The 27,082-nt window shown below is 45.2% G+C and overlaps 1 protein-coding gene across 1 annotated transcript in view; it reads left to right on the plus strand.

Annotated features, from left to right (window-relative positions):
• Window positions 1-9,712: 9,712 nt before the first annotated feature.
• The window catches only part of LOC110487788 (cyclin-J), a 38,228-nt gene continuing 20,858 nt past the window's right edge, over window positions 9,713-27,082 (plus strand). The window contains exons 1-3 of the mRNA XM_036943393.1: window positions 9,713-10,017; window positions 13,395-13,503; window positions 19,678-19,888. Coding sequence (XP_036799288.1) covers window positions 13,426-13,503; window positions 19,678-19,888 — 289 coding nt within the window. The 5' untranslated portion in view covers window positions 9,713-10,017; window positions 13,395-13,425. The remainder of the gene's footprint in view (window positions 10,018-13,394; window positions 13,504-19,677; window positions 19,889-27,082) is intronic.

Here is a 27,082-nt window from a genome sequence, read left to right on the forward strand (position 1 = left end):
AGAGACAACAGGATGTGGGAGAGAGACAACAGGACAGGGGGAGAGACAACAGGACAGGGAGAGAGACAACAGGACGTGGGAGAGAGACAACAGGACAGGGAGAGAGACAACAGGATGTGGGAGAGAGACAACAGGACAGGGGGAGAGACAACAGGACAGGGAGAGAGACAACAGGACGTGGGAGAGAGACACCTCTACATGCATCATCTTCGACCTTCTGATTCACAAACCACAAATGTCATTGTTCAATGGTCCCCATCTCTGGAATAGTTTTACGTGAGCCGTTTCTTTGCATGTCAATTAGTTTGAGGGTTTAAGCACAATTTTATCATGTGTTTTATTTAGTTGACATTGTGGTTTTATTCCGTGAAGCATTGCCAACACAGTGCTTCACCCCCTTCTTCTAGCGGGGAGATTTTGATGGGTTTTCTCTGGTTCTTGTGTCCTCAGAGATTTTCCATGGGGACGCCTTGTATGATGTTTGTTTTTCAGATTTCTCATTGTTATGGTGATAACCCGAGAAGTTGACGGGATAGTGCCTATCAAAACATCCCCTAATGCAATTTGGCCCCTTGGCACAACTGGCCAAAGCTGTCAATCAATCACGAGCCTAGAGAATAATGTGTGAGAACCAGAGAAAACCCATCAAAATCTCCCCGCTAGAAGAAGGGGGTGAAGCACTGTGTTGGCAATGCTTCACGGAATAAAACCACAATGTCAACTAAATAAAACACATGATAAAATTGTGCTTAAACCCTCAAACTAATTGACATGCAAAGAAACGGCTCACGTAAAACTATTCCAGAGATGGGGACCATTGAACAATGACATTTGTGGTTTGTGAATCAGGTCGAAGATGATGCATGTAGAGGACACTTCTGCTCAGACCCCAACCAAGGAACATCAAAAGTCGTGCTATAAATTCACAGACAACACAAAGATTCCTTAATGTCCTTCCAGATTCCCTCTGTCTAACCATGGACGCCAGAGGACAAAAATCAGTTAACCACCTAACTGAGGAACTCAATTTAACCTTGCGCAATACCCTAGATGCAGTTGCACTCCTAAAAACTAAAAACATTTCTCATAAGAAACTAGCTCCCTGGTATACAGAAAATACCCGAGCTCTGAAGCAAGCTTCCAGAAAATTGGAACGGAAATGGCGCCACACCAAACTGGAAGTCTTCCGACTAGCTTGGAAAGACAGTACTGTGCAGTACCAAAGAGCCCTTACTGCTGCTCGATCATCCTATTTTTCTAACTTAATTGAGGAAAATAAGAACAATCCGAAATTCCTTTTTGATACTGTCGCAAAGCTAACTAAAAAGCAGCATTCCCCAAGAGAGGATGGCTTTCACTTTAGCAGTGATAAATTCATGAACTTCTTTGAGGAAAAGATCATGATTATTAGAAAACAAATTACGGACTCCTCTTTAAATCAAAGCTCAGTTGTCCTGAGTCTGCACAACTCTGCCAGGACCTAGGATCAAGAGATACGCTCAAGTGTTTTAGTACTATATCTCTTGACACAATGATGAAAATAATCATGGCCTCTAAACCTTCAAGCTGCACACTGGACCTTATTCCAACTAAACTACTGAAAGAGCTGCTTCCTGTGCTTGGCCCTCCTATGTTGAACATAATAAACAGCTCTCTATCCACCGGATGTGTACCAAACTCACTAAAAGTGGCAGTAATAAAGCCTCTCTCGAAAAAGCCAAACCTTGACCCAGAAAATATAAAAAACTATCGGCCTATATCGAATCTTCCATTCCTCTCAAACATTTTAGAAAAGGCTGTTGAGCAGCAACTCACTGCCTTCCTGAAGACAAACAATGTATACGAAATGCTTCAGTCTGGTTTTAGACCCCATCATAGCACTGAGACTGCACTTGTGAAGGTGGTAAATGACCTTTTAATGGCATCAGACCGAGGCTCTGCATCTGTCCTCGTGCTCCTAGACCATAGTGCTGCTTTTGATACCATCGATCACCACATTGGAAACCCAAATTGGTCTACATGGACAAGTTCTGGCCTGGTTTAGATCTTATCTTCGGAAAGATATCAGTATGTCTCTGTGAATGGTTTGTCCTCTGACAAATCAACTGTAAATTTCGGTGTTCCTCAAGGTTCCGTTTTAGGACCACTATTGTTTTCACTATATATTTTACCTCTTGGGGATGTCATTCGAAAACAGAATGTTAACTTTCACTGCTATGCGGATGACACACAGCTGTATATTTCAATGAAACATGATGAAGCCCCAAAATTGCCCTCGCTAGAAGCATGTGTTTCAGACATAAGAAAGTGGATGGCTGCAAACTTTCTACTTTTAAACTCGGACAAAACAGAGATGCTTGTTCTAGGTCCCAAGAAACAAAGATATCTTCTGTTGAATCTGACAATTCATCTTAATGGTTGTACAGTCATCTCAAATAAAACTGTGAAGGACCTCGGCGTTACTCTGGACCCTGATCTCTCTTTTGAAAGAACATATCAAGACCATTTCAAGGACAGCTTTTTTCCATCTACGTAACATTGCAAAAATCAGAAACTTTCTGTCCAAAAATGATGCAGAAAAATTTATCCATGCTTTTGTCACTTCTAGGTTAGACTACTGCAATGCTATACTTTCCGGCTACCCGGATAAAGCACTAAATAAACTTCAGTTAGTGCTAAATACGGCTGCTAGAATCCTGACTAGAACCCCAAAATTTGAGCATATTACTCCAGTGCTAGCCTCTCTACACTGGCTTCCTGTCAAAGCAAGGGCTGATTTCAAGGTTTTACTGCTAACCTACAAAGCATTACATGTGCTTGCTCCTACCTATCTCTCTGATTTGGTCCTGCCATACATACCTACACGTACGCTACGGTCACAAGACGCAGGCCTCCTAAATGTCCCTAGAATTTCTAAACAAACAGCTGGAGGCAGGGCTTTCTCCTATAGAACTCCATTTTTATGAAACGGTCTGCCTACCCATGTCAGAGACGCAGATTCTGTCTCAACCTTTAAGTCTTTACTGAAGACTCATCTCTTCAGTGGGTCATATGATTGAGTGTAGTCTGGCCCAGGAGTGTGAAGGTGAACGGAAAGGCTCTGGAGTAACGAACCGCCCTTGCTGTCTCTGCCTGGCCGGTTCCCCTCTTTCCACTGGGATTCTCTGCCTCTAACCCTATTACAGGGGCTGAGTCACTGGCTTACTGGGGATCTCTCATACCGTCCCTGGGAGGGGTGCGTCACCTGAGTGGGTTGAGTCACTGATGTGATCATCCTGTCTGGGTTGCCCCCCCCCCCCCCCCTTTGGGTTGTGCCGTGGCGGAGATCTTTGTGGGCTATACTCAGCCTTGTCTCAGGATGGTAAGTTGGTGGTTGAAGATATCCCTCTAGTGGTGTGGGGGCTGTGCAAAGTGGGTGGGGTTATATCCTTCCTGTTTGGCCCTGTCCGGGGGTGTCCTCGGATGGGGCCACAGTGTCTCCTGACCCCTCCTGTCTCAGCCTCCAGTATTTATGCTGCAGTAGTTTATGTGTCGGGGGGCTAGGGTCAGTTTGTTATATCTGGAGTACTTCTACTGTCCTATTCGGTGTCCTGTGTGAATTTGAGTGTGCTCTCTCTAATTCTCTCTTTCTTTCTCTCTCTCTCAGAGGACCTGAGACCTAGGACCATGCCTCAGGATTACCTGACATGATGACTCCTTGCTGTCCCCAGTCCACCTGGCCGTGCTGCTGCTCCAGTTTCAACTGTTCTGCCTTATTATTATTGGACCATGCTGGTCATTTATGAACATTTGAACATCTTGGCCATGTTCTGTTATAATCTCCACCCGGCACAGCCAGAAGAGGACTGGCCACCCCACATAGCCTGGTTCCTCTCTAGGTTTCTTCCTAGGTTTTGGCCTTTCTAGGGAGTTTTTCCTAGCCACCGTGCTTCTACACCTGCATTGCTTGCTGTTTGGGGTTTTAGGCTGGGTTTCTGTACAGTACTTTGAGATATCAGCTGATGTACGAAGGGCTATATAAATACATTTGATTTGATTTGATTTGAGGTGTCTCTCTCCCACATCCTGTGTCTCTCTCCCCCGTACTGTGTCTCTCTCCCCCGTCCTGTGTCTCTCTCCCCCTTTCCTGGTGTCTCTCCCTGTAATGTTGTCTCTCCCCCTGTCCTGTTGTCTCTCTCCCCCTTTCCTGTTGTCTCTCCCTGTCCTGTTGTCTCTCTCCCCCGTCCTGTGTCTCTCTCCCTGTCCTCTTGTCTCTCTCCCCCTTTCCTGGTGTCTCTCCCTGTCCTGTTGTCTCTCCCCCCTGTCCTGTTGTCTCTCTCCCACGTCCTGTTGTCTCTCTCCTCCGTCCTGTGTCTCTCTCCCACGTCCTGTTGTCTCTCCCCCCCTGTCCTGTTGTCTCTCCCCCCTGTCCTGTTGTCTCTCCCACGTCCTGTTGTCTCTCCCCCCTGTCCTGTTGTCTCTCCCCTTGTCCTGTTGTCTCTCCCCCCTGTCCTGTTGTCTCTCCCCCTGTCCTGTTGTTTCTCTCCCTGTCCTGTTGTCTCTCTCTCCCTGTCCTGTTGTCTCTCTCTCCCTGTCCTGTTGTCTCTCTCTCCCTGTCCTGTTGTCTCTCTCTCCCTGTCCTGTTGTCTCTCTCTCCCTGTCCTGTTGTCTCTCTCCCTGTCCTGTTGTCTCTCCCCCTGTCATGTTGTCTCTCCCCCTGTCCTGTTGTCTTCCCCCTGTCCTGTTGTCTCTCCCCCTGTCCTGTTGTCTCTCCCCCTGTCCTGTTTTCTCTCCCCCTGTCCTGTTGTCTCTCCCACGTCCTGTTGTCTCTCCCTGTCCTGTTGTCTCTCTCCCACGTCCTGTTGTCTCTCTCCCACGTCCTGTTTCAGGTTCCACTGATGAGACAAGCACAAACCCATACCAGACATGGACCAAGCTAAGTATTTTTGGAACAACTATTTTGTCTGCAGTGCATTTATTCCCCCAATTGTCACTAACAGTGAATGTACACTAGATGGCAGTAATTTGCCGCGTGCTGCTCAGGCCGCCCATTGTGACTCGCTGGTGGGCGTGCTGGCAGCATATAGCAGCATGTTCGATTGTGTCAACAATTCAGCATAGCAAGTTTATATGAAGGTCTGGTTATTAAATGGGTACATGTTTCAGTAGTAATATCCTCTAAAACGCTCTGGTGACAAACAAACCTCTGGTGCCTTGCGGTCGGAGGCCGAGCAATTGCCATACCAAGCAGTGATGCAACCAGTCAGGATGCTCTCGGTGTTGCAGCTGTAGAACCTTTTGAGGATCTGAGGACCCATGCCAAATCTTTTTAGTTTCCTGAGGGGGAATATGCTTTGTCGTGCCCTTTTCACGACTGTCTTGGTGTGTTTGGACCATTCTAGTTTGTTGTTGATGTGGACACTAAGGAACTTGAAGCTCTCAACCTGCTCCAATACAGCCCCGTCGATGAGAATGGGGGCGTGCTCGGTCCTCCTTTTTCTGTAGTCCACAATCATCTCCTTAGTCTTGGTTACGTTGAGGGAGAGGTTGTTGTCCTGGCACCACCCGGGCAGGTCTCTGACCTCCTCCCTATAAGATGTCTCGCCGTTGTTGGTGATCAGGCCTACCACTGTTGTGTCATCGGCAAACTTAATGATGGTGTTGGAGTTGTGCCTGGCCATGTAGTTGTGGGTGAACAGGGAGTACAAGAGGGGACTGAGCATGCACCCCCGTGGAGCTCCAGTGTTGAGGATCAGCGTGGCAGATGTGTTGCTACCTACCATCACCACCTGGGGGCGGCCTGTCAGGAAGTCCAGGATCCAGTTGCAGGGGGAGGTGTTTAGTCCCAGGATCCTTAGCTTAGTGATGAGCTATGAGGGTACTATGGTGTTGAACGCTGTGCTGTAGTCAATGAATAGCATTCTCACATAAGTGTTCCTTTTTTCCAGGTAGGAAAGGGCAGTGTGGAGTGCAGTAGAGATTGCATCATCTGTGGATCTGTTTGGGCGGTATGCAAATTGGAGTGGGTCTAGGGTTTCTGGGATAATGGTGTTTATCTGAGCCATTACCAACCTTTCAAAGCACTTCGTGGCTACGGACGTGGGTGCTACGGGTCTGTAGTCATTTAGGCAGGTTGCCTTTGTGTTCTTGGGCACAGGGACTATGGTGGTCTGCTTGAAACATGTTGGGATTACAGACTCAATTAGTGACATGTTGAAAATGTCAGTGAAGACACCTGCCAGTTGGTCAGCACATGCCCGGAGCACACGTCCTGGTAATCTGTCTGGCCCTGCAGCCTTGTGAATGTTGACCTGTTTAAAGGTCTTACTCACGTCGGCTACGGAGAGCGTGATCACACAGTCGTCCGGAACAGCTGAGGCTCTCATGCAGGCCTCAGTGTTGCTTGCCTCGAAGCGAGCATAGAAGTGACTTAGCTCGTCTGGTAGGCTCGTGTCACTGGGCAGCTCGCGGCTCTGCTTCCCTTTGTAATCTGTAATAGTTTGCAAGCCCTGCCACATAAGACGAGCGTCGGAGCCGATGTAGTATGATTCAATCTTAGCCCTGTATTGACGCTTTGCCTGTTTGATGGTTCGTCGCAGGGCATAGCAGGATTTCTTGTAAGCTTCCGGGTTAGAGTCCCGCACCTTGAAAGCGGCAGCTATGCCCTTTAGCTCAGTGCGAATGTTGCCTGTAATCCATGGCTTCTGGTTGGTTATGTATGTACAGTCACTGTGGGGACGACGTCCTCAATGCACTTATTGATAAAGCCAGTGACTGATGTGGTGTACTCCTCAATGCCATCGTAAGAATCCCGGAACATATTCCAGTCTGTGCTAGCAAAACAGTCCTGTAGTTTAGCATCTGTTTCATCTGACCACTTTTTTTATAGACCGAGTCACTGGTGCTTCCTGCTTTAATTTTTGCTTTTAAGCAGGAATCACTTATTATTACTTATTTCCTTATACAGCTGACTGAGAACGGTCTTAGTGCCAGCATCTGCAACTGTATTATTGAGGGCATGTTTGTTTACTCGATGTGTAACTCTGTGTTGTTGTTGTTTGTGTCTAACTGCTTTGCTTTATTCTTGGCCAGGTCGCAGTTGCAAATGAGAACTTGTTCTCAACTTGCCTACCTGGTTAAATAAAGGTTAAATAAAAAACTTTTTTACATTTTTTATTATGCAGCTGAGTAAATTAGCCATACACTGTCTCTTAAATATTTGTGAAACCTCTGTTTGATCAAGACGTTTGATGCCAAAACTGGGATCCAGTGTCTGGTTCCACGGTTCTCTGGTTAGAGCGTCAGGACCAGGTTTGGCTGCAGTTCTTCTACTCTGAACAGAATGGGCAATTCTATGACCCGTTCTGGACAGATAGTATGTTTTACTGGGTTCCTGATCTATGCAGACCAGGAGTATCTGAACTAGATGGACAAGAAGGCCAATGAGGATTCATCACCTTCATCCTGATGGGTTGAAATACAATGGCACCTGCTTTTGCTGCCTGTCATCATTGCAATTATAGTTCAGCCTATTTATACTCCGTTTTGGTCAATAATAAAAATGTTCTCTAAAAAAGTGAATTGTAATAGGCCTACTGTATTACTATGTGTTGCACATTATTGAAAAGCTATGCCCTATATTGACACCAGGTGACACTGAGTTGTCTGTTGCCCAGCTAGTACTCATTGCTTAGTATTTATACGGAACAAAAATATAAACGCAACATGTAAAGTGTTGGTCCCATATTTCATGAGCTGAAATAGAAGATCCCAGAAATGTTCCATACACACAAAAAAAGCTTATTTCTCTCAGATCTTGTGCACAAATTTGTTTACATCCCTGTTAGTGAGCATTTATACTTTACCAAGATAATCCATCCACCTGACAGGTGTGGCATATCAAGAAGCTGATTAAACAGTGTGATTATTTCACTGGTGCACCTTGTGCTGGGAACAATAAAAAGGCCACTTTAAAATATGCTATTTTGTCACACAACACAAGGCCACAGATGTCTTAAGTTTTGATTGAGCATGCAATTGGCATGCTAACTGCAGGCATGTCCACCAGAGCTGTTGCCAGAGAATTGTATGTTCATTTCCCAACCATCAGCCTCCTCCAATGTCATTTCATAGAATTTGGCAGTACGTCCAACCAGCTTCACTACCGCACACCACCTGTAACCACGCCAACCCAGGACCTCCACATCCATCTTCTTCACCTGCGGGATCATCTGAGACCAGCCACCCGGACAACTGATGAAACTGTGGGTTTGCACAACCAAAGAATTTCTGCAAAAACTGTCAGAAACTGTCTCAGGGAAGCTCATCTACGTGCTAAGTCGTCCTCACCAGGGTCTTGATCTGACAGCAGTTCGGCGTCTTAACCAACTTCAGTGGCCAGATGCTCACCTTCAATGGCCACTAGCACGCTGGAGAAGTGTGCTCTTCACGGATAAATCCCGGTTTCAACTGTACCGAGCAGATGGCAGACAACGTGTATGGTGTCGTGTGGGCGAGCGGTTTGATGATGTCAACGTTGTGAGCAGAGCGCCCCATGGCGGAGGTGGCGTTATGGAATAGGCATGCATAAGCTATGTACAACGAACACAGTTGCATTTTATCGATGGCGATTTGAATGCACAGAGATACCATGGTGAGATCCTGAGGCACATTGGCATGCCATTCATCCTCTACCATCACCTCATGTTTTAGCATGATGATGCACGGCCCCATGTCGCAAGGATCTGTACACAAATCATGGAAGCTGAAAATGGCCCAGTCCTTCCTTGGCCTGCATACTCACCAGACATATCACCCATTGAGCATGTTTGGGATGCTCTGGATCGACGTGTACAACAACGTGTTCCAGTTCCCGCCAATATCCAGCAACTTCGCACAGCCATTGGCGAGGAGTCAGACAACATTCCACAGGCCACAATCAACAGCCTGATAGACTCGAAAGGAGAATGTGCATGAGGCAAATGGTGGTCACACCAGATACTGACTCATTTTCTGATCCACGCCCCCACCTTTTTTTAAGGTATCTGTGACCAACAGATCTGTATTCCCAGTCATGTGAAATCCATAGATTAGGGTCTAATACATGTATTTCAATTCACTGATTTCATTATATGAAGTATAACTCAGTAAAATCTTTGTTTTATGTTGCATTTATTTCTGCTCAGTGTAATAATATTTTTTTCTTAAAACTGCGTTGACAGTTAAGGGCTTGTAAGTAAGTATTACACCTGTTGTATTAGGTGCATGTGACAAACAAAATTTGATTTGATTTTGTTATGGCTGATTGGAGGGAAAATGAGGGAAATTATTTTATTTTCACGTTACATTTTTTGGAGTGCTGTTTATATTCAGCAATAAGATACATGCAACTTTTTTTCTTTTTTTCCCTATTTGCAACTATCCCTCTCTGTCTAAATTAAACGAGAATGCACTAACCGTGTTACATGTCATTAAAATTGTTTATTTTGTGTTATAAATCTTATTATAGTACATTTTACAATGTGCTAAAGGAAAACGTTTGTACACACATGCCACTTGAGAAAGTTAACGAAGTGATTTGCAATAAAAACTTGATTTAATCATCTCAACAGCTCTATCCGTTTTCAAAATGCCAGTGTTTGAGAGACAAGTTTAGTTTATTTGAAATCAATTAGAGAATGAGTTATTGTCGTAATTAGCCCATTTTGGTCACGTGTTTTTGGACTACATTTCCCATCTTACACTCGGTCTTTCGCGTACGCAAATTCACTAGCTCCTCACCGACCGCAACAGCAGCTGAGGAAGCAAACCACTTCGTTGAACGAGGATCCGTGGAAAAATCTTTGTGAAAGTGTAAACAGACGAGATAACAGCTGAATTAAACTGGTCTGAAGCATTGTTTCTTTGTCAACTGAATAACGGAAACAGTCGTCGCTTTTCGCCGGTACGGAGGATAATACAAAACTCACCAAAGAGGAATTCTTCATTCAGGATGTCGGAGTGAAACAAAGAGGTCTGGGGGCATTCCTGTCAGATAGGGTGAGCGGCACATGCGATCTTGGACATTTAGAGAATCTAAAAGTTTACTAAATGTGTGTATCAATGATGTAATGCTGTCAACAGTCAGGTGTGATCTTTGTCTAAGTTTAAGGTATAGGCCTATACATAATAGTATTATAACCGCATGAGTGGTCTACGTTTCTGTTTAAAAAACACTCGTGGTGTTGACACCGCTAAATGAGCGAGAAAGTCATGAAAATGTTTCCATTATCAACGTATTGCATTTCTCATAGCAGATTTGTGACACAGTAGCAATGTTATTGTTAGGCCTACAAAAAAGTTATTTTGTTACCCCAGCGCTACAATTGCCATTTAGTTTTTTTTCTCCCCACATTAAGACATTTTAAATCGCACCCACTTGCATGGGGAATGTAATTGCAGTTCAGTACCATAGCCCAGTATTGGACCAAAGGAGACTAACATTACTCCTTAGTTCAAGGACCTTACATACTCTGTTTTAAAGGGCGAATTGGCTCTGAAAGACTAAACTGGCAAATACTCCCTTCTAAACGTGAAGCGGTTTTCAGTTGAGGTACGGTTCTAGAAAAACATCCAAAATAATTTAACAAATGCAAAATACACTGTTACAGCCAACAGTATTTTTTTCAGTGGCAGGTTTGTGACGTCTGTCTTCCAGTTACACACAGGTTAGGAGACTCGGATAGTTATTTTATTTAGCACCGGTAGTCATCCGTCTGGTTTCCTTGAACAAGCGCAGTGGACATATTGCTGTGTGGGAAACCTTACACTATAAAAGTGTATCATTTTTTTATTTTTTTTATTTGATTATGTCTCGCAAATATGAAAGATTTAAAGTCCTTATGCTTCCAAAACGTGATAAATGTTCAGACCGGGCGTCACGGCTCTTAACATACAACCTCTGATAAATGGCTATTAGGTGGAATGTAATGGAACTGAGTAATGAACGATCAAGGGCGATGCAGTGCCAGTGACCAATGTTTACTGTACACATGGTCATGGAGGAAATGAACTCAATCACATTTTTAAGCTTACAAAAGAGCAGCTCACAAATTAAGTTTCCCAGAATGTTGCATTTGAAATATTTCGAAAGGCTATTGGATGTTTAAAATAAATAAATAAATAAAAATCAAAGGCTCATCTTCAACAATCGATTTCAACTGATTGCTTTCATTAATATCAAAGGCATGTTTCACTTTGCCCTCAAGCCTATTTATTGCCTTAACTCCCTTAACTTACCTAATTTGCACTCACTGTATATAGACTTTTTGTTTTATTTTGTCTACTGTATTATTGACTGTATGTTTTGTTTATTCCATGTGTAACTCTGTTGTTGTATGTGTTGAATTGCTACGCTTTATCTTGGCCAGGTCGCAGTTGCAAATGAGAACTTGTTCTCAACTAGCCTACATGGTTAAATAAAGGTGAAATCAAATTCTCTACAATGCGATTTAGAAATAAATCTATATATACAGTGCCTTGCGAAAGTATTCGGCCCCCTTGAACTTTGCGACCTTTTGCCACATTTCAGGCTTCAAACATAAAGATATAAAACTGTATTTTTTTGTGAAGAATCAACAACAAGTGGGACACAATCATGAAGTGGAACGAGATTTATTGGATATTTCAAACTTTTTTAACAAATCAAAAACGGAAAAATTGGGCGTGCAAAATTATTCAGCCCCCTTAAGTTCATACTTTGTAGCGCCACCTTTTGCTGTGATTACAGCTGTAAGTCGCTTGGGGTATGTCTCTATCAGTTTTGCACATCGAGAGACTGAAATTTTTTCCCATTCCTCCTTGCAAAACAGCTCGAGCTCAGTGAGGTTGGATGGAGAGCATTTGTGAACAGCAGTTTTCAGTTCTTTCCACAGATTCTCGATCGGATTCAGGTCTGGACTTTGACTTGGCCATTCTAACACCTGGATATGTTTATTTTTGAACCATTCCATTGTAGATTTTGCTTTATGTTTTGGATCATTGTCTTGTTGGAAGACCAATCTCCGTCCCAGTCTCAGGTCTTTTGCAGACTCCATCAGGTTTTCTTCCAGAATGGTCCTGTATTTGGCTCCATCCATCTTCCCATCAATTTTAACCATCTTCCCTGTCCCTGCTGAAGAAAAGCAGGCCCAAACCATGATGCTGCCACCACCATGTTTGACAGTGGGGATGGTGTGTTCAGCTGTGTTGCTTTTACGCCAAACATAACGTTTTGCATTGTTGCCAAGAAGTTCAATTTTGGTTTCATCTGACCAGAGCACCTTCTTCCACATGTTTGGTGTGTCTCCCAGGTGGCTTGTGGCAAACTTTAAACTACACTTTTTATGGATATCTTTAAGAAATGGCTTTCTTCTTGCCACTCTTCCATAAAGGCCAGATTTGTGCAATATACGACTGATTGTTGTCCTATGGACAGAGTCTCCCATCTCAGCTGTAGATCTCTGCAGTTCATCCAGAGTGATCATGGGCCTCTTGGCTGCATCTCTGATCAGTCTTCTCCTTGTATGAGCTGAAAGTTTAGAGGGACGGCCAGGTCTTGGTAGATTTGCAGTGGTCTGATACTCCTTCCATTTCAATATTATCGCTTGCACAGTGCTCCTTGGGATGTTTAAAGCTTGGGAAACCTTTTTGTATCCAAATCCGGCTTTAAACTTCTTCACAACAGTATCTCGGACCTGCCTGGTGTGTTCCTTGTTCTTCATGATGCTCTCTGCGCTTTTAACGGACCTCTGAGACTATCACAGTGCAGGTGCATTTATACGGAGACTTGATTACACACAGGTGGATTGTATTTATCATCATTAGTCATTTAGGTCAACATTGGATCATTCAGAGATCCTCACTGAACTTCTGGAGAGAGTTTGCTGCACTGAAAGTAAAGGGGCTGAATCATTTTGCACGCCCAATTTTTCCGTTTTTGATTTGTTAAAAAAGTTTGAAATATCCAATAAATGTCGTTCCACTTCATGATTGTGTCCCACTTGTTGTTGATTCTTCACAAAAAAATACAGTTTTATATCTTTATGTTTGAAGCCTGAAATGTGGCAAAAGGTTGCAAAGTTCAAGGGGGCCGAATACTTTCGCAAGGCACTATATATATATATATATTGATTGATTGATTGATTGTGCAAATTAATAGAAAGGATACAATGTTTTATTCCCCTTGAAATAAACACTTGTTTTTTTTATTTGCTGGGACTTCATCTCTCTTATAAAATAGATTTTTATTCACCAGTATGAATATAGGATAATACAACTTATTCTATAAATCCTTGTCCCTTTGACATCAAATATCTAAAGTTGTGATAAGACACCATAACATGCTGCGTATAGCCAGGATGTCTCTTGACTTAGCCCACATTGCTGTGTGTCTGCAGGGCTGAACTTCATCCGTGTGGCCTTCTCTGAATGGGAAAGATGGAAAGGGAGTTACAATGGTGGAAAGGACAGCTAGCAGGGGATATCCATCAGTCCCTCCGCATCAAGGTAAGACCAGCCAGTCATAGAATTAGAATTAATAGAATTCTGAATTTTAATTCTATGAATGCAGTTATCTGGGTCTCCTTGGTTCATTCCTGGAGTTCCATTTTCCTCATCACCACGTGATAAGAATCTCAACTGCATGGTGAAATGTGTATTATGGGGATGTTCTCAATGCCAGGGAGAACGCTTTGAGTCTGGTGGCCTGCAGTTCACCTGTGCTTAAATGCATCTTAACCTGAAAAAGACAACTAATCTAGGTAGCCTAGCGGTTCAGCGCGTTGGGCCAGTAACCAAAAAGTTGCTGGTTCAAATTCCCAAGCCGACGAGGTGAAAAATCTCATGTTCCCTTGAGCAAGGCAGTATGTCACACTGGATAAGCGCTTCTGCTCAATGGCTTAAAGGGGGCGGCAGGGTAGCCTAGTGGTTAGAGTGTAGAGGGGGCAGGTACCCAAGTGGTTAGTGTAGAGGGGGCAGGTACCCAAGTGGTTAGTGTAGAGGGGGCAGGTACCCAAGTGGTTAGAGTGTAGAGGGGGCAGGTACCCTAGTGGTTAGAGTGTAGAGGGACAGGTACCCTAGTGGTTAGAGCGTTGGACTAGTAACCGGAAGGTTGCAAGTTCAAATCCCTGAGCTGACAAGGTACAAATCTGTCGTTCTGCCCCTGAACGGGCAGTTAACCCACTGTTCCTAGGCCGTCATTGAAAATCAGAATTTGTTCTTAACTGACTCGCCTAGTTAAATAAAGGTTAAAAAAAAAAAAATGATGTAAAATGTATGTTTTCTTGTTGACATACTCTAGTGCTTTGGTGAAAATGAAGATCCAAGCCAGTAGAGGGACATGATAGCAACTCCTCACCTTCTATTTATAGCTTCTATATAGTGTAGTTAATATTGGCAGATGGATATAATTGCATGACTGTCATCTTTGTGAGCGTGGTCTAATTTAGATTACACAGAAGGGTTGAGGCTCATTAATTGGCTGATGCGGTAATTAGGCTAAACTCCGGCTTGATGATATTTTACTGTTTGGCCATTTTAATGGCAGCATCTGTCACTGGACTGCCATCCTCATAAAGGGAGCAAGAATATCATAGCTAATTTGATTCTACTTAGAAAGAACAATATGGAGTAGATTTGTGTGTGTGTGTGTCTACGCACACGTCACATGTAGGGGGAGTATTTGGATAGATGGAATTGTTGCAGGCCGCTGCCCCCACTCTGTTACAATCGGGCAGTCTCCTTACAAGTTATTCACTAAGCCTAACAGTCATTTGATTTACTCGTGTCTAAATCACTGAGTTGGACGTCTGTAACCAGGGGGCGTGTAGATTAGGGCCTCCCTTCTGATTCTATTCTGACCCCACCCCAACCCTTTAACTAATCTGCAGACCAAAGACAAAACAACATGGATGCTGATGTAAGGTCTTTGAAAGCCAAACGACACCCCAGACATAAACCCTATCTCTAAATAATTGTAGCCCATCAGCAGGCTAGTCTGCCCCCCCCCCCCCCCCACCCCCCCCCACCTCTCTGCATCGAGTCCCCTGCCTTCCGCAGCATAATTAATGCAGTGGTTCCCCACAATGCCCTGCACCACTGAACACTCAGACAGACCGATGGACCAGAGGCAAGGCATGCATGGGGGGGGGGGAGAAGAGAGGAGAACTCAAGTCGAGGGTAGTGTTTATGGGGGTGTCTGTATGCACTGTTTATATTGTCCTTCAGCTGCCGATCACCTTAGTGATCACCGTTGTTTAGGTATTGCCTACATTCAACAAACTCAACAGACAATTGATGTAACTCGCAGATTAAATATGTGAGGCACGTGTGTGCCATACATTGTGGTCATCAGTACGTTGGTCATGCTGACAGGCACCACAGGGTTATTCTTCACTGATCTACAGCAAGTCAGTATCCAGTGAAGATTAGCTTTATACGAGGGCAGCGTTTTGTTATTTGGACAACCCTTAGGGAAGGGGAAGTAGGCCCGCTGTCTCTGACAAACAATAGTAACCTGTATTTTTAGTATGGGTGGATGTTTTTCGTGTGCCTCTAGCAGCAAACCACAAACTGGTACAGCACTACTTAAAGAGATTAATCCACCCCGACTCAGTCTGATATGAAATAAATCCACATTATAAAGCCCTTTTTTTAAATTTATTTTTATCAAATATTCATCTATGACGAAACAAAGCATTTTTTGAAAAAACATAACTCCTCGTTTTTCTAAGCCTGTATTAGGATAGAGACAAACTCGTGAAGCATTAAAGGCTATACATATGGGAGAAAGTGTTTTTTTTATATCGCTCCCCTTGTCAAATGCGTCTTTAAGCTGAAGGCTCACGTGATGCTCCTCTATTCTATGTGGTTGACTAGGAGGAGACTGGGTGTGTCCTAGGGGGCGTGTCAAAAATGGCACCTGTGCACTGCCACATCCCGCCCCAAACGGACACCAAAAATGCTTTCAAAGATCTTCATTGTCACCCTGAACAAACTGGAGACTGTGTACCCGGAGGCAGTGTTCATTGTCACTGGGGACTTTAACAAAAATAAATTTGAGAACCCTGCTCCCGAATTACTATCAGCAGGTTGGCTGTCCAACTCGCAGAGATTCCCAATGGACCAACGCTACATGTTTTTTTCGACACAGGTATAAAGGCAATCTCCCGCCCTCCTTTTGGCAAGTTAGACCAGGACTCCATTTTGTTCCTCCCGGCCTACAAACAAAGACTCAAGGGAAGTCCTGGTGTTCACATGTGTTCAACACTTGTCTGTGTAATCAGAATCCATGCTCCAAGACTGTTTTGATCACGTGGACTGGAATATGTTACAGGTTTCCTCTGGGGACTGAACTCCTCTCTATGTAACTGGGACCTAGAGTTTTTGACAGGCTGCCCCCCAGGTGGTGAATGTAGGAAGCATTACCTCTTCCACACTGCTCCTCAACACGGGGCCCCCACAAGGATACGTCCTCAGTCCCTTCCTGAACTCTGTATATCCACGACTGCCTCAGTTTCAACTCCAAGTTTGCTGACGACACGACAACAGCAGTAGGCCTAATTACCAACAGCGATGATACTGCCTACAGGGAGGAACTAGGCACTCTGACGGTGTGGTGCCAGGTAAACAACCTCTTCCTCAACATCAGCAAAACAAAGGAGCTGATTGTGGACTTTAGGAGTGGCTCCCGTGGAGACGGCCAAAAACGTCAAGTTCCTCGGCTTACACATCTCCGAGGAGGTGAAATGGTCAAACCACACGGACACAGTGGTGAAGGAACGACAGCGACTCTTTAACCTCAGGAGGTTGTCCAGAGAGGCAGTGATTGAATTGGCCTGTCCCCGAAGGCCCTCGATGTTCTACAGGAGCACCCTTGAGAGCATACTGTTGTGCTGCATCACAGCCTGGTATGGCACCGCCACTGACCAAGGCACTACAGAGGGAGGTGCGCTCAGCCGACTGCACCATTGGATGCACACCGCCTGCCCTTCAGGACACTTACAACACCAGGTGTTGCAGGAAGGCCAAGAAGATCATGAGCCACGGCCTGTTCTTCCCGCATCCATCACTCACACGTGCAGTACAGGAGCATCATGGCTAAAACTGACCGGCCAATAGAACACTGGGCTCCAGAGTGACGCAGGGGTCTAAGGCACTGCATCTCAGTGCTTGAAGCGTCACTACAGACACCCTGGTTTGAATCATGCTGTATCACAACCGGCCGTGATTGGGAGTCCAATAGTGTGGCACACAATTGGCTCAGCGTTGTCCAGGCTTGGCCGGTGCAGGCAGTCATTGTAAATAAGAATTTGTTCTGAACTGACTTGCCTAGTTAAAGGTAAAAAAAAAAAATGAATAAAACCAGTTTCTACCAGAGGGTCAGGCTGCTGAATAGCCACCACTTCTCAGCTACCAGCCTCCTTTGGATCTCCCCCCTTTCCCAAACAGACTTCAACCCTGCCCCCATCCTAATGGATATTTATCATGCTGAATAGCCACCACTACTTCCTGTCCCCGTCCCTTTACTCACCATGGGGAACCCTGTACCCCTCCTCTCACTCCCCTTCCTGACCTAAATTGAAATGTAGTATTGGGTTCTATATGGAAATGTAGTGTGTAGGCATGGATGGTAGATTTGTCAGACATGGCTATCTACAGTGCCTTTGGAAAATTTGCTATGAGACTCGAAATTGACATCCGTTGCATCCTGCTTTCATAAGTCATCCTTTATATGTTTCTACAACTTGATTGGAGTCCACCTGTGGTAAATTTAAATTGATTGTACATGATTTTGGAAAGGCACACACCTTTCTATATAAAGCCCCACAGTTGACAGTGCATGTCGGTGCAAAAACCAAGCCATGAGGTCAAAGGACATGTCTGTAGAGCTCTGAGACGGGATTATGTTGAGGCACAGATCTGGGGAAGGGTACCAGAACATTTCTGAAGCATTGAAGTTCCCCAAGAACACAATGGCCTCCATCATTCTTAAATGGAACATGTTTGGAACCCCCAAAACTCTTCCTGGAGCTGGCCTCCCGGCCAAACTGAGCAATCGGGGTAGAAGGGCCTTGGTCATGGAGGTGACCAAGAACCCAATGGTCACTCTGATAGAGCTCCGGAGTTCCTCTGTGGAGATGGGAGAAAAAGGCACCTAAAGTATTCTCAGACCATGAGAAACAAGATTCTCTGGTCTGATGAAACCAAGATTGAAGTCTTTGGTCTGAATGCCAAGTGTCACGCCTGGAGGAATCCTGGCACCATCCCTACGGTGAAGCATGGTGGTGGCAGCATCATGCTGTTGGGATGTTTTTCAGCGGCAGAGACTGGGAGACTAGTCAGGATTGAGGCAAAGATGAACTGAGCAAAGTACAGAGATCCTCGATGAAAACCTGCTCCAGAGCTCTCAGGACCTCAGCCTGTGGCGACGATTCACCTTCCAACAGGACAATGACCCTAAGCATACAGCCAAGACGACGCAGAAGTGGCTTCGGGACAAGTCTCTCAATGTCCTTGAGTGGCCCAGACAGAGCCCGGATTTGAACCTGATCGAACATCTCTGGAGAGACCTGAAAATAGCTTTGCAGCGACACCCCCCCATCCAACCTGACAGAGCTTGAGAGGATCTGCAGAGAAGAATGGAAGAAACTCCCCAAATGCAGGTGTGCCAAGCTTGTAGCGTCATACCCAAGAAGACTCGAGGCTGTAATCGCTGCCAAAGGTGCTTCAACAATGTACTGAGTAAAGGGTCTGAATACTTATGTGATATTTATTTTTTGTTTTTGTCATTATGGGGTATTGTGTGTAGATTGAGACGGGTGGGGGGGAACGATTGAATCAATTTTAGAACAAGGTTGTAACGTGACCAAATGTGAAACACTTTTCAAATGTATGTATGTTTGTGCTTTAACCTATATTATATTTATTCTTACTCTCCATATTGTTTCTCTTCCCTATACCTTCTCCTTTCCTTCCCTTCTCTCCATCTTCCTTCTCCTTTCCTTCCCTTCTCTCCCTCTACCTTCTCCTTTCCTTCCCTTCTCTCCCTCTACCTTCTCCTTTCCTTCCCTTCTCTCTCTCTACCTTCTCCTTTCCTTCTCTCCCTCTACCTTCTCCTTTCCTTCCCTTCTCTCCCTCTACCTTCTCCTTTCCTTCCCTTCTCTCCCTCTACCTTCTCCTTTCCTTCCCTTCTCTCCCTCTACCTTCTCCTTTGCTTCCCTTCTCTCCCTCTACCTTCTCCTTTGCTTCCCTTCTCTCCCTCTACCTTCTCCTTTGCTTCCCTTCTCTCCCTCTACCTTCTCCTTTGCTTCCCTTCTCTCCCTCTACCTTCTCTTTTCCTTCCCTTCTCTCCCTCTACTTTCTCCTTTCCTTCCCTTCTCTCCCTCTACCTTCTCCTTTCCTTCCCTTCTCTCCCTCTACCTTCTCCTTTCCTTCCCTTCTCTCCCTCTACCTTCTCCTTTCCTTCCCTTCTCTCCCTCTACCTTCTCCTTTCCTTCCCTTCTCTCCCTCTACCTTCTCCTTTCCTTCCCTTCTCTCCCTCTACCTTCTCCTTTCCTTCCCTTCTCTCCCTCTACCTTCTCCTTTCCTTCCCTTCTCTCCCTCTACCTTCTCCTTTCCTTCCCTTCTCTCCCTCTACCTTCTCCTTTCCTTCCCTTCCCTTTTCTCATCCTCTCCCTCTAGGAGTTGAAGCTGCCTGTGTACCGGGCCCACTCCCCTCAGATAAGGATGCGTCGGTACTTTGCAGACCTGCTGGCCATACTGTCGAACCGCTACCAGCTGTGTCCTACAGCCAGACACCTGTCTGTCTACCTACTGGACCTGTTCATGGATCACTACGATGTGGCCGTCAAACAGCTCTACGTCATCGCTCTGTCCTGCCTGCTCCTCGCCAGTAAGTACCGTGAGTCTTTACAGAATGAAGGCTGTTGTCGGCTTTCTGCAGCTGACACAATGGAATTACACAGCACGTTAATGATGTTCCAAAAACTGTTATGAATGGTTATAACTGTGTTATAACTGTTATAGCCTAACCCTCTCAGCTCCCATCCATTACCTTTTTGTAATGATAATTTACTCCAGTGTCCAGATGATGGCTGGCTGGAAAGCCCTATATCATTTGTGGTGCTGCGGCTTTTCACATCGTTTAGGTAGAAACCCAGTCTCTGTGACTCTGTGAAGATTAGCCTGTGTCTGTACGTCTTCACGTGCACAGCTTTGATCCTAGCTTTGATAACGCGTCTGCGGGTTTTGCCTCTGGGTCTTTTTATTCGTTCCTGGTGGCATCTGTCAAGATCTAAATGAATGTCCTGCACAGCAAAGCATATGAAAGCCATTAGAGCAAAGACACAAAGGAACCTTGGATCTGGGTTTTGTCAGATGGCTGATTGTGATCTTGGAGTTGTGCTGCTGTTACTACATGTAGCCTAGTTTGTGTAGGAGTAGTTGCTATAAGTGGGTCTGTGTGTGGTGATTTAACGGCTTGTCTGTACTTGAACACAGCATCATGGGTAATTACACAAATGATGCTGTCAAACTGGGAGTCTGGGACGGGGGGGTCCGCTCACTGGGGAGACGTACACAAGGCTTTTTTTTAGGGGGCGCTCGTACAGTTCACTGGAACACTAAATGAAAAGATGAAAACGTATCGGCCAGAAACCCAGATAGAAGATTCTCTGACGTGACTAATTAAGGAGTCTTTTGAGTGTGTCTTTCAGTGAGAGAACAGTCAGACCCTTCTCTTAGCTGCCTCCCTCCCACCCGCTAGGTTCCTCTAGCGATCAGCTCTGTGTGATTTGATGAAGACTTTGAAAGAGTTGTTTTGATTCAAGGTTGTCCTGGTTGGGTTTGCTGTTTAATCTCCCCGAGATGCTGGAATCTGGCCTAGTTCTTGAACTGGACTTCTCTGTCTGGTTGGTTGTTCAGTACTCGGGTTCCCCTGAGTTTCAGGTCTGATGCCCACTCTGCTCTGGGCTCGTTCTGTGTCCCACAAATGGCACCCTATTCACTATATAGTGCACTACTTGCTAAAAGTAGTGCACTAACTAGGGAATAGGGTTGCCGTTTGGTACTCAGACTTTGACAGGCACACGTTGTCTTTGTTAAAATTCTACGGGGTTCCGCGCTGGGTTAATCAATCACTGCCTCCATTGTGCCTCTCAACAGTCAGAACTTAATCCTGTTAGCCTATTGGTAATATCTCTGCTCTCTCTCTGCTCTCTGGGGGAGCTCTCTCTCTGCTTTCTGGGGGAGCGCTCTCTCTGCTTTCTGGGGGAAATCTCTCTCTTCAAACTTTTTCTCTCCCTGTGTTTGAACTATGTGTGAGTGTTTTTCATAGACATTCACAGCAAGGTAAATTGTGGTTCTGTGGTATTTGTGTATTGGTCCATAGTCAATTTGTGAGAGGAGGGAAATGGATTCTCAGAACGTCTTCTTCCCAGGCAGTCACAGGGACATGAGACGAATTGTTCAAAGTCGGTCTACACATTTAGCATCCTTTCATCAAAGCCTTATTCCTAAAGGAATCCATACCCTTCCAATGGTCCCATCATTTCAATGGTTCTCGTATATACCAAGACTCCAGACACCCCATGAGCTCTGGTCAAAAGTAGTGCACTGTATACGGACTAGGGTTCAAAAGTAGTGCACTGTATACGGACTAGGGTTCAAAAGTAGTGCACTGTATACGGACTAGGGTTCAAAAGTAGTGCACTGTATACGGACTAGGGTTCAAAAGTAGTGCACTGTATACGGACTAGGGTTCAAAAGTAGTGCACTGTATTCGGACTAGGGTTCAAAAGTAGTGCACTGACTAGGGTTCAAAAGTAGTGCACTGACTAGGGTTCAAAAGTAGTGCACTGACTAGGGTTCAAAAGTAGTGCACTGTATAAGGTGCAATTTTAGGATGTACACTCATGGACTATAGTCCCATACCCAGTGACTCTCTGAAGTCAGGACACTGCTCTGCATAGCTGGTATTTCGCATCACTAATGACAGACTCATTGCGTATCTCTCTCTCAATTCAATTTAAGGGCTTTATTGGCATGGGAAACACATGTTAACATTGCCTAAGCAAGTGTAGTAGATAATAAACAAAAGTGGAATGAAAATGAACAGTAAACATTACACTCACAAAAGTTCCAAAAGAATAGACATTACAAATGTCATATTATGTCTATATACAGTGTTGTAATGATGTGCAAATAGTTAAAGTACAAAAGGTAACATAAATATAGGTTGTATTTATAATGGTGTTTGTTCTTCACTGGTTGCCCTTTTCTTGTGGCAACAGGTCACATCTTGCTGCTGTGATGGCACACTGTGGAATTTCACCCAGTAGATATGGGAGTTTATCAAAATCGGGTTTGTTTTCAAATTCTTTGTGGATCTGTGTAATCTGAGGGAAATATGTGTCTCTAATATGGTCATACATTGGGCAGGAGGTTAGGAAGTGCAGCTCAGTTTCCACCTCATTTTGTGGGCAGCGAGCACATAGCCTGTCTTCTCTTGAGAGCCATGTCTGCCTACGGCAGCCTTTCTCAATAGCAAGGCTATGCTCACTGAGTCTGTACATAGTCAAAGCTTTCCTTAATTTTGGGTCAGTCACAGTGGTCAGGTATTCTGCCACTGTGTACTCTCTGTTTAGGGCCAAATAGCATTCTAGTTTGCTCTGTTTTTTTGTAAATTCTTTCCAATGTGCCAAGAAATTGTCGTTTTGTTTCCTCATGATTTGGTTGGTTCTAATTGTGCTGCTGTCCTGGGGCTCTGTGGGGTGTGTTTGTGAACAGAGCCCCAGGACCAGCTTGCTTAGGGGACTCTTCCCCAGGTAAATTTCTCTGTAGGTGATTGCTTTTGTTATGGAAGGTTTGGGAATCGCTTGCTTTTAGGTGGTTGTAGAATTTAACGACTCTATTCTTGATTTTGATCATTAGCGGCTATCGGCCTAATTCTGCTCTGCGTGCATGATTTGGTGTTTTACATTGTACACAGAGGATATTTTTTTGTAGAATGCTGCATGCAGAATCTCAATTTGGTGCTTTTCCCATTTTGTGGAATCTTTGGTTGGTGAGCGGACCCCAGGCCTCACAATCATAAAGGGAAATGGATTGTATAACTGATTCAAGTATTTCCAGACAGATCCTAATTGGTATGTTGAAATGTATGTTCCTTTTGATGGCATAGAAGGCCCTTCTTGCTTTGTCTCTCAGCTCGTTCACAGCTTTGTGGAAGTTACCTGTGGCGCTGATGTTTAGGCCAAGGTATGTATAGTTTTTTGTGTGCTCTAGGACAATGGTGTCTAGATGGAATTTGTGGTTCTGGCAACTGGACCTTTTTTGGAACACCATTATTTTTGTCTTACTGAGATTCACTGTCAGGGCCCAGGTCTGACAGAATCTGTGCAGAAGATCTAGGTGCTGCTGTAGGCCCTCCTTGGTTGGTGACCGAAGTATTGACCAAAATATTGGGGAAGATGCCAGAGCTAAGGATGATGTTAAATAGTTTTAGTATAGCCAATTGAAATTTGTGGTCTGTATATTTGATCATTTCATTGAGGATGCCATCAACACCACAGGCCTTTTTGGGTTGGAGGGTTTGTATTTTGTCCTTTAGTTCATTCAATGTAATTGGAGAATCCAGTGGGTTCTGTTTTTTTTTTTAAATTTTATAGTTGATTCTAAGATTTGTATTTGATCATGTATATATGCTTTTTGTTTATAGAGTGTTTTACCCATACATCTGTTTTTGGAAAGATAACTATTTTGTGTTTGTTTTAGTGTTTTCCAATTAGCTGATTTCTGATGTGCTCTGATGCGGGTAGGATCCCCTGGGTGTGGGGTTCTTTGTTTATCTGTCCTGCTATGATTGAGGCTATGGTCTGGGGTGGACTGTCCTGCTGTGGTATTGAGGCTATGGTCTGGGGTGGACTGTCCTGCTGTGGTATTGAGGCTATGGTCTGGGGTGGACTGTTCTGCTATGGTATTGAGGCTATGGTCTGGGGTGGACTGTTCTGCTATGATATTGAGGCTATTGTCTGGGGTGGACTGTTCTGCTATGATATTTAGGCTATGGTCTGGGTTGGACTGTTCTGCTGTGGTGTCAATACTTTGGTAGGGTGGTTGAGTTGGGGGGTTCTGTTGGCTTCTCTGTGGGGGTGGTCTCTTCTCTAGTAGGTTGTTCTCTGTCACACGCAATCCCCCTCACCCTCTCCTCCTGCAGTCTGATCCTCTAGTGCTCTGTTCTTCTCCTGCTCTTTCTCTTGTTGTCTCACCACAGTCCAGAGTGCAGATATGTCTCTCTCCAGCTCTCTGGGTCTGGTTGAGGGGATGTTTTTGATTTTTTATTTATTGTGCAGACTGGAGTTTGTTCACCTGCTGTTCCAGCTCCACCTGCCTTACCTCCAGCTGGGTGAATGTATCCATTTCACTGAGGGAGTAGTACTCTGTGCTGGGAGGTTGACTTTTCGCTTTGGTTTGCTCGTCTGTGGGGCTGTGTAATGAAGAGGTCTGGTTTGACACACTCGGGGTGGGGTTTATCTTTCTCCACAGTTTATCCTGCTGAGCTGTCTATTTGTTCATGTGAAAGTCCAGCTGAAACTGTTTGGTGTTGCCCTGTACCATTACTGTCTGTCTGTCTGTCTGCAGTCTGTGAGTTTGGCTCTGTGTTCATGATGAGGTCAGAAGTGATATCTTTCCAATAGACATACAGCACTATGTTCATGAGGTCAGAGGTGATATCTTAAATGTAACCTTTATTTAACTAGGCAAGTAAGTGAAGAATAAATTCTTATTTACAATGACTGCCAAATCCTAATCCGGACTGCCCTGGGCCAATTGTGTGCTGCCCTATGGGACTCCCTATCACGGCCCGGACGTGACACAGCCTGGATTCGAACCAGGTACTGTAGTGACACCTCTTGCACTGAGATGCAGTGCCTCAGACCGCTATGTTCATGTAATCTCATTGTATTATTTATTCCCTCTCAATGAGCTCAGCTGGCTGCTGACAGTTAGTTCTGTGCTGTGTTTTATTCTGTGTCTCCCATGCTGCTGTCCTGCTACATGGAGCCTAGTAGCAGTAACCACATAGCAGTAACCACAATGCTGGGACATTGGTTGAATGGGTTCAGTGGGTGGGTTTGAATGTTTTGTGTAATGGTTGTGTGTGTTACATTGTGTGTACCGGCTGTGGATGACCTGCAATAGTGTGGCTAACGATTTGTGTTAGAGAGAAGGGGCTTTAAAAAGAGCAACTCCCCCCAGCCCCACACCCACCCCACATCCCCAATTCACCCCACACACACTGCGGCAGGCCTGCCTGGAGGCCCGGGGTTTAGAGGGTGGGGTGGGGAGGGAGAGGGCCACCTGCCATATGCTCCCTGAGTCAGGCCCAAACAAAAGCCCGTCAACAGGAGCAGCCAGGCTGGGGGAGGGGTGCAGAGAAACGGGTGTAGGTTGTCATGTTTTTGTCTGTGCATTTGTGTTTTTGTGATTGACCGCAAGAGATGTTGATGTGTAGAGGCTTCCGCTTAGTATCTTATCTGACTAGAACTCAATTTCCAGGGGTATTTTAGTTTATCAGATAAACCAGACATGAGATCATAACACATCACTAAATCATTAGCTGTTATAGTGTTACTGCTCGGAGTGTTTCAGATGGAGTTATCCTCCTCCATAGCCCCACTGCTAGGAGTGTTTCAGATGGCCTTATCCTCCTCCATAGCCCCACTGCTAGGAGTGTTTCAGATGGAGTTATCCTCCTCCATAGCCCCACTGCTAGGAGTGTTTCAGATGGAGTTATCCTCCTCCATAGCCCCACTGCTAGGAGTGTTTCAGATGGAGTTATCCTCCTCCATAGCCCCACTGCTAGGAGTGTTTCAGATGGAGTTATCCTCCTCCATAGCCCCACTGCTAGGAGTGTTTCAGATGGAGTTATCCTCCTCCATAGCCCCACTGCTAGGAGTGTTTCAGATGGAGTTATCCTCCTCCATAGCCCCACTGCTAGGAGTGTTTCAGATGGAGTTATCTCCTCCATAGCCCCACTGCTAGGAGTGTTTCAGATGGAGTTATCCTCCTCCATAGCCCCACTGCTAGGAGTGTTTCAGATGGAGTTATCCTCCTCCATAGCCCCACTGCTAGGAGTGTTTCAGATGGCCTTATCCTCCTCCATAGCCCCACTGCTAGGAGTGTTTCAGATGGAGTTATCCTCCTCCATAGCCCCACTGCTAGGAGTGTTTCAGATGGAGTTATCCTCCTCCATAGCCCCACTGCTAGGAGTGTTTCAGATGGAGTTATCCTCCTCCATAGCCCCACTGCTAGGAGTGTTTCAGATGGAGTTATCCTCCTCCATAGCCCCACTGCTAGGAGTGTTTCAGATGGCGTTATCCTCCTCCATAGCCCCACTGCTAGGAGTGTTTCAGATGGCCTTATCCTCCTCCATAGCCCCACTGCTAGGAGCGTTTCAGATGGAGTTATTCTCCTCCATAGCCCCACTGCTAGGAGTGTTTCAGATGGCCTTATCCTCCTCCATAGCCCCACTGCTAGGAGTGTTTCAGATGGAGTTATCCTCCACCGTAGCCCCACTGCTAGGAGCGTTTCAGATGGCCTTATCCTCCTCCATAGCCCCACTGCTAGGAGTGTTTCAGATGGAGTTATCCTCCTCCATAGCCCCACTGCTAGGAGTGTTTCAGATGGAGTTATCCTCCTCCATAGCCCCACTGCTAGGAGTGTTTCAGATGGCCTTATCCTCCTCCATAGCCCCACTGCTAGGAGTGTTTCAGATGGAGTTATCCTCCTCCATAGCCCCACTGCTAGGAGTGTTTCAGATGGAGTTATCCTCCTCCATAGCCCCACTGCTAGGAGTGTTTCAGATGGAGTTATCCTCCTCCATAGCCCCACTGCTAGGAGTGTTTCAGATGGCCTTATCCTCCTCCATAGCCCCACTGCTAGGAGTGTTTCAGATGGCCTTATCCTCCTCCATAGCCCCACTGCTAGGAGTGTTTCAGATGGCCTTATCCTCCTCCATAGCCCCACTGCTAGGAGTGTTTCAGATGGAGTTATCCTCCTCCATAGCCCCACTGCTAGGAGTGTT

Source organism: Oncorhynchus mykiss, chromosome 14, assembly GCF_013265735.2.
Source record: "Oncorhynchus mykiss isolate Arlee chromosome 14, USDA_OmykA_1.1, whole genome shotgun sequence".
Classification (NCBI taxonomy): domain Eukaryota; kingdom Metazoa; phylum Chordata; class Actinopteri; order Salmoniformes; family Salmonidae; genus Oncorhynchus; species Oncorhynchus mykiss.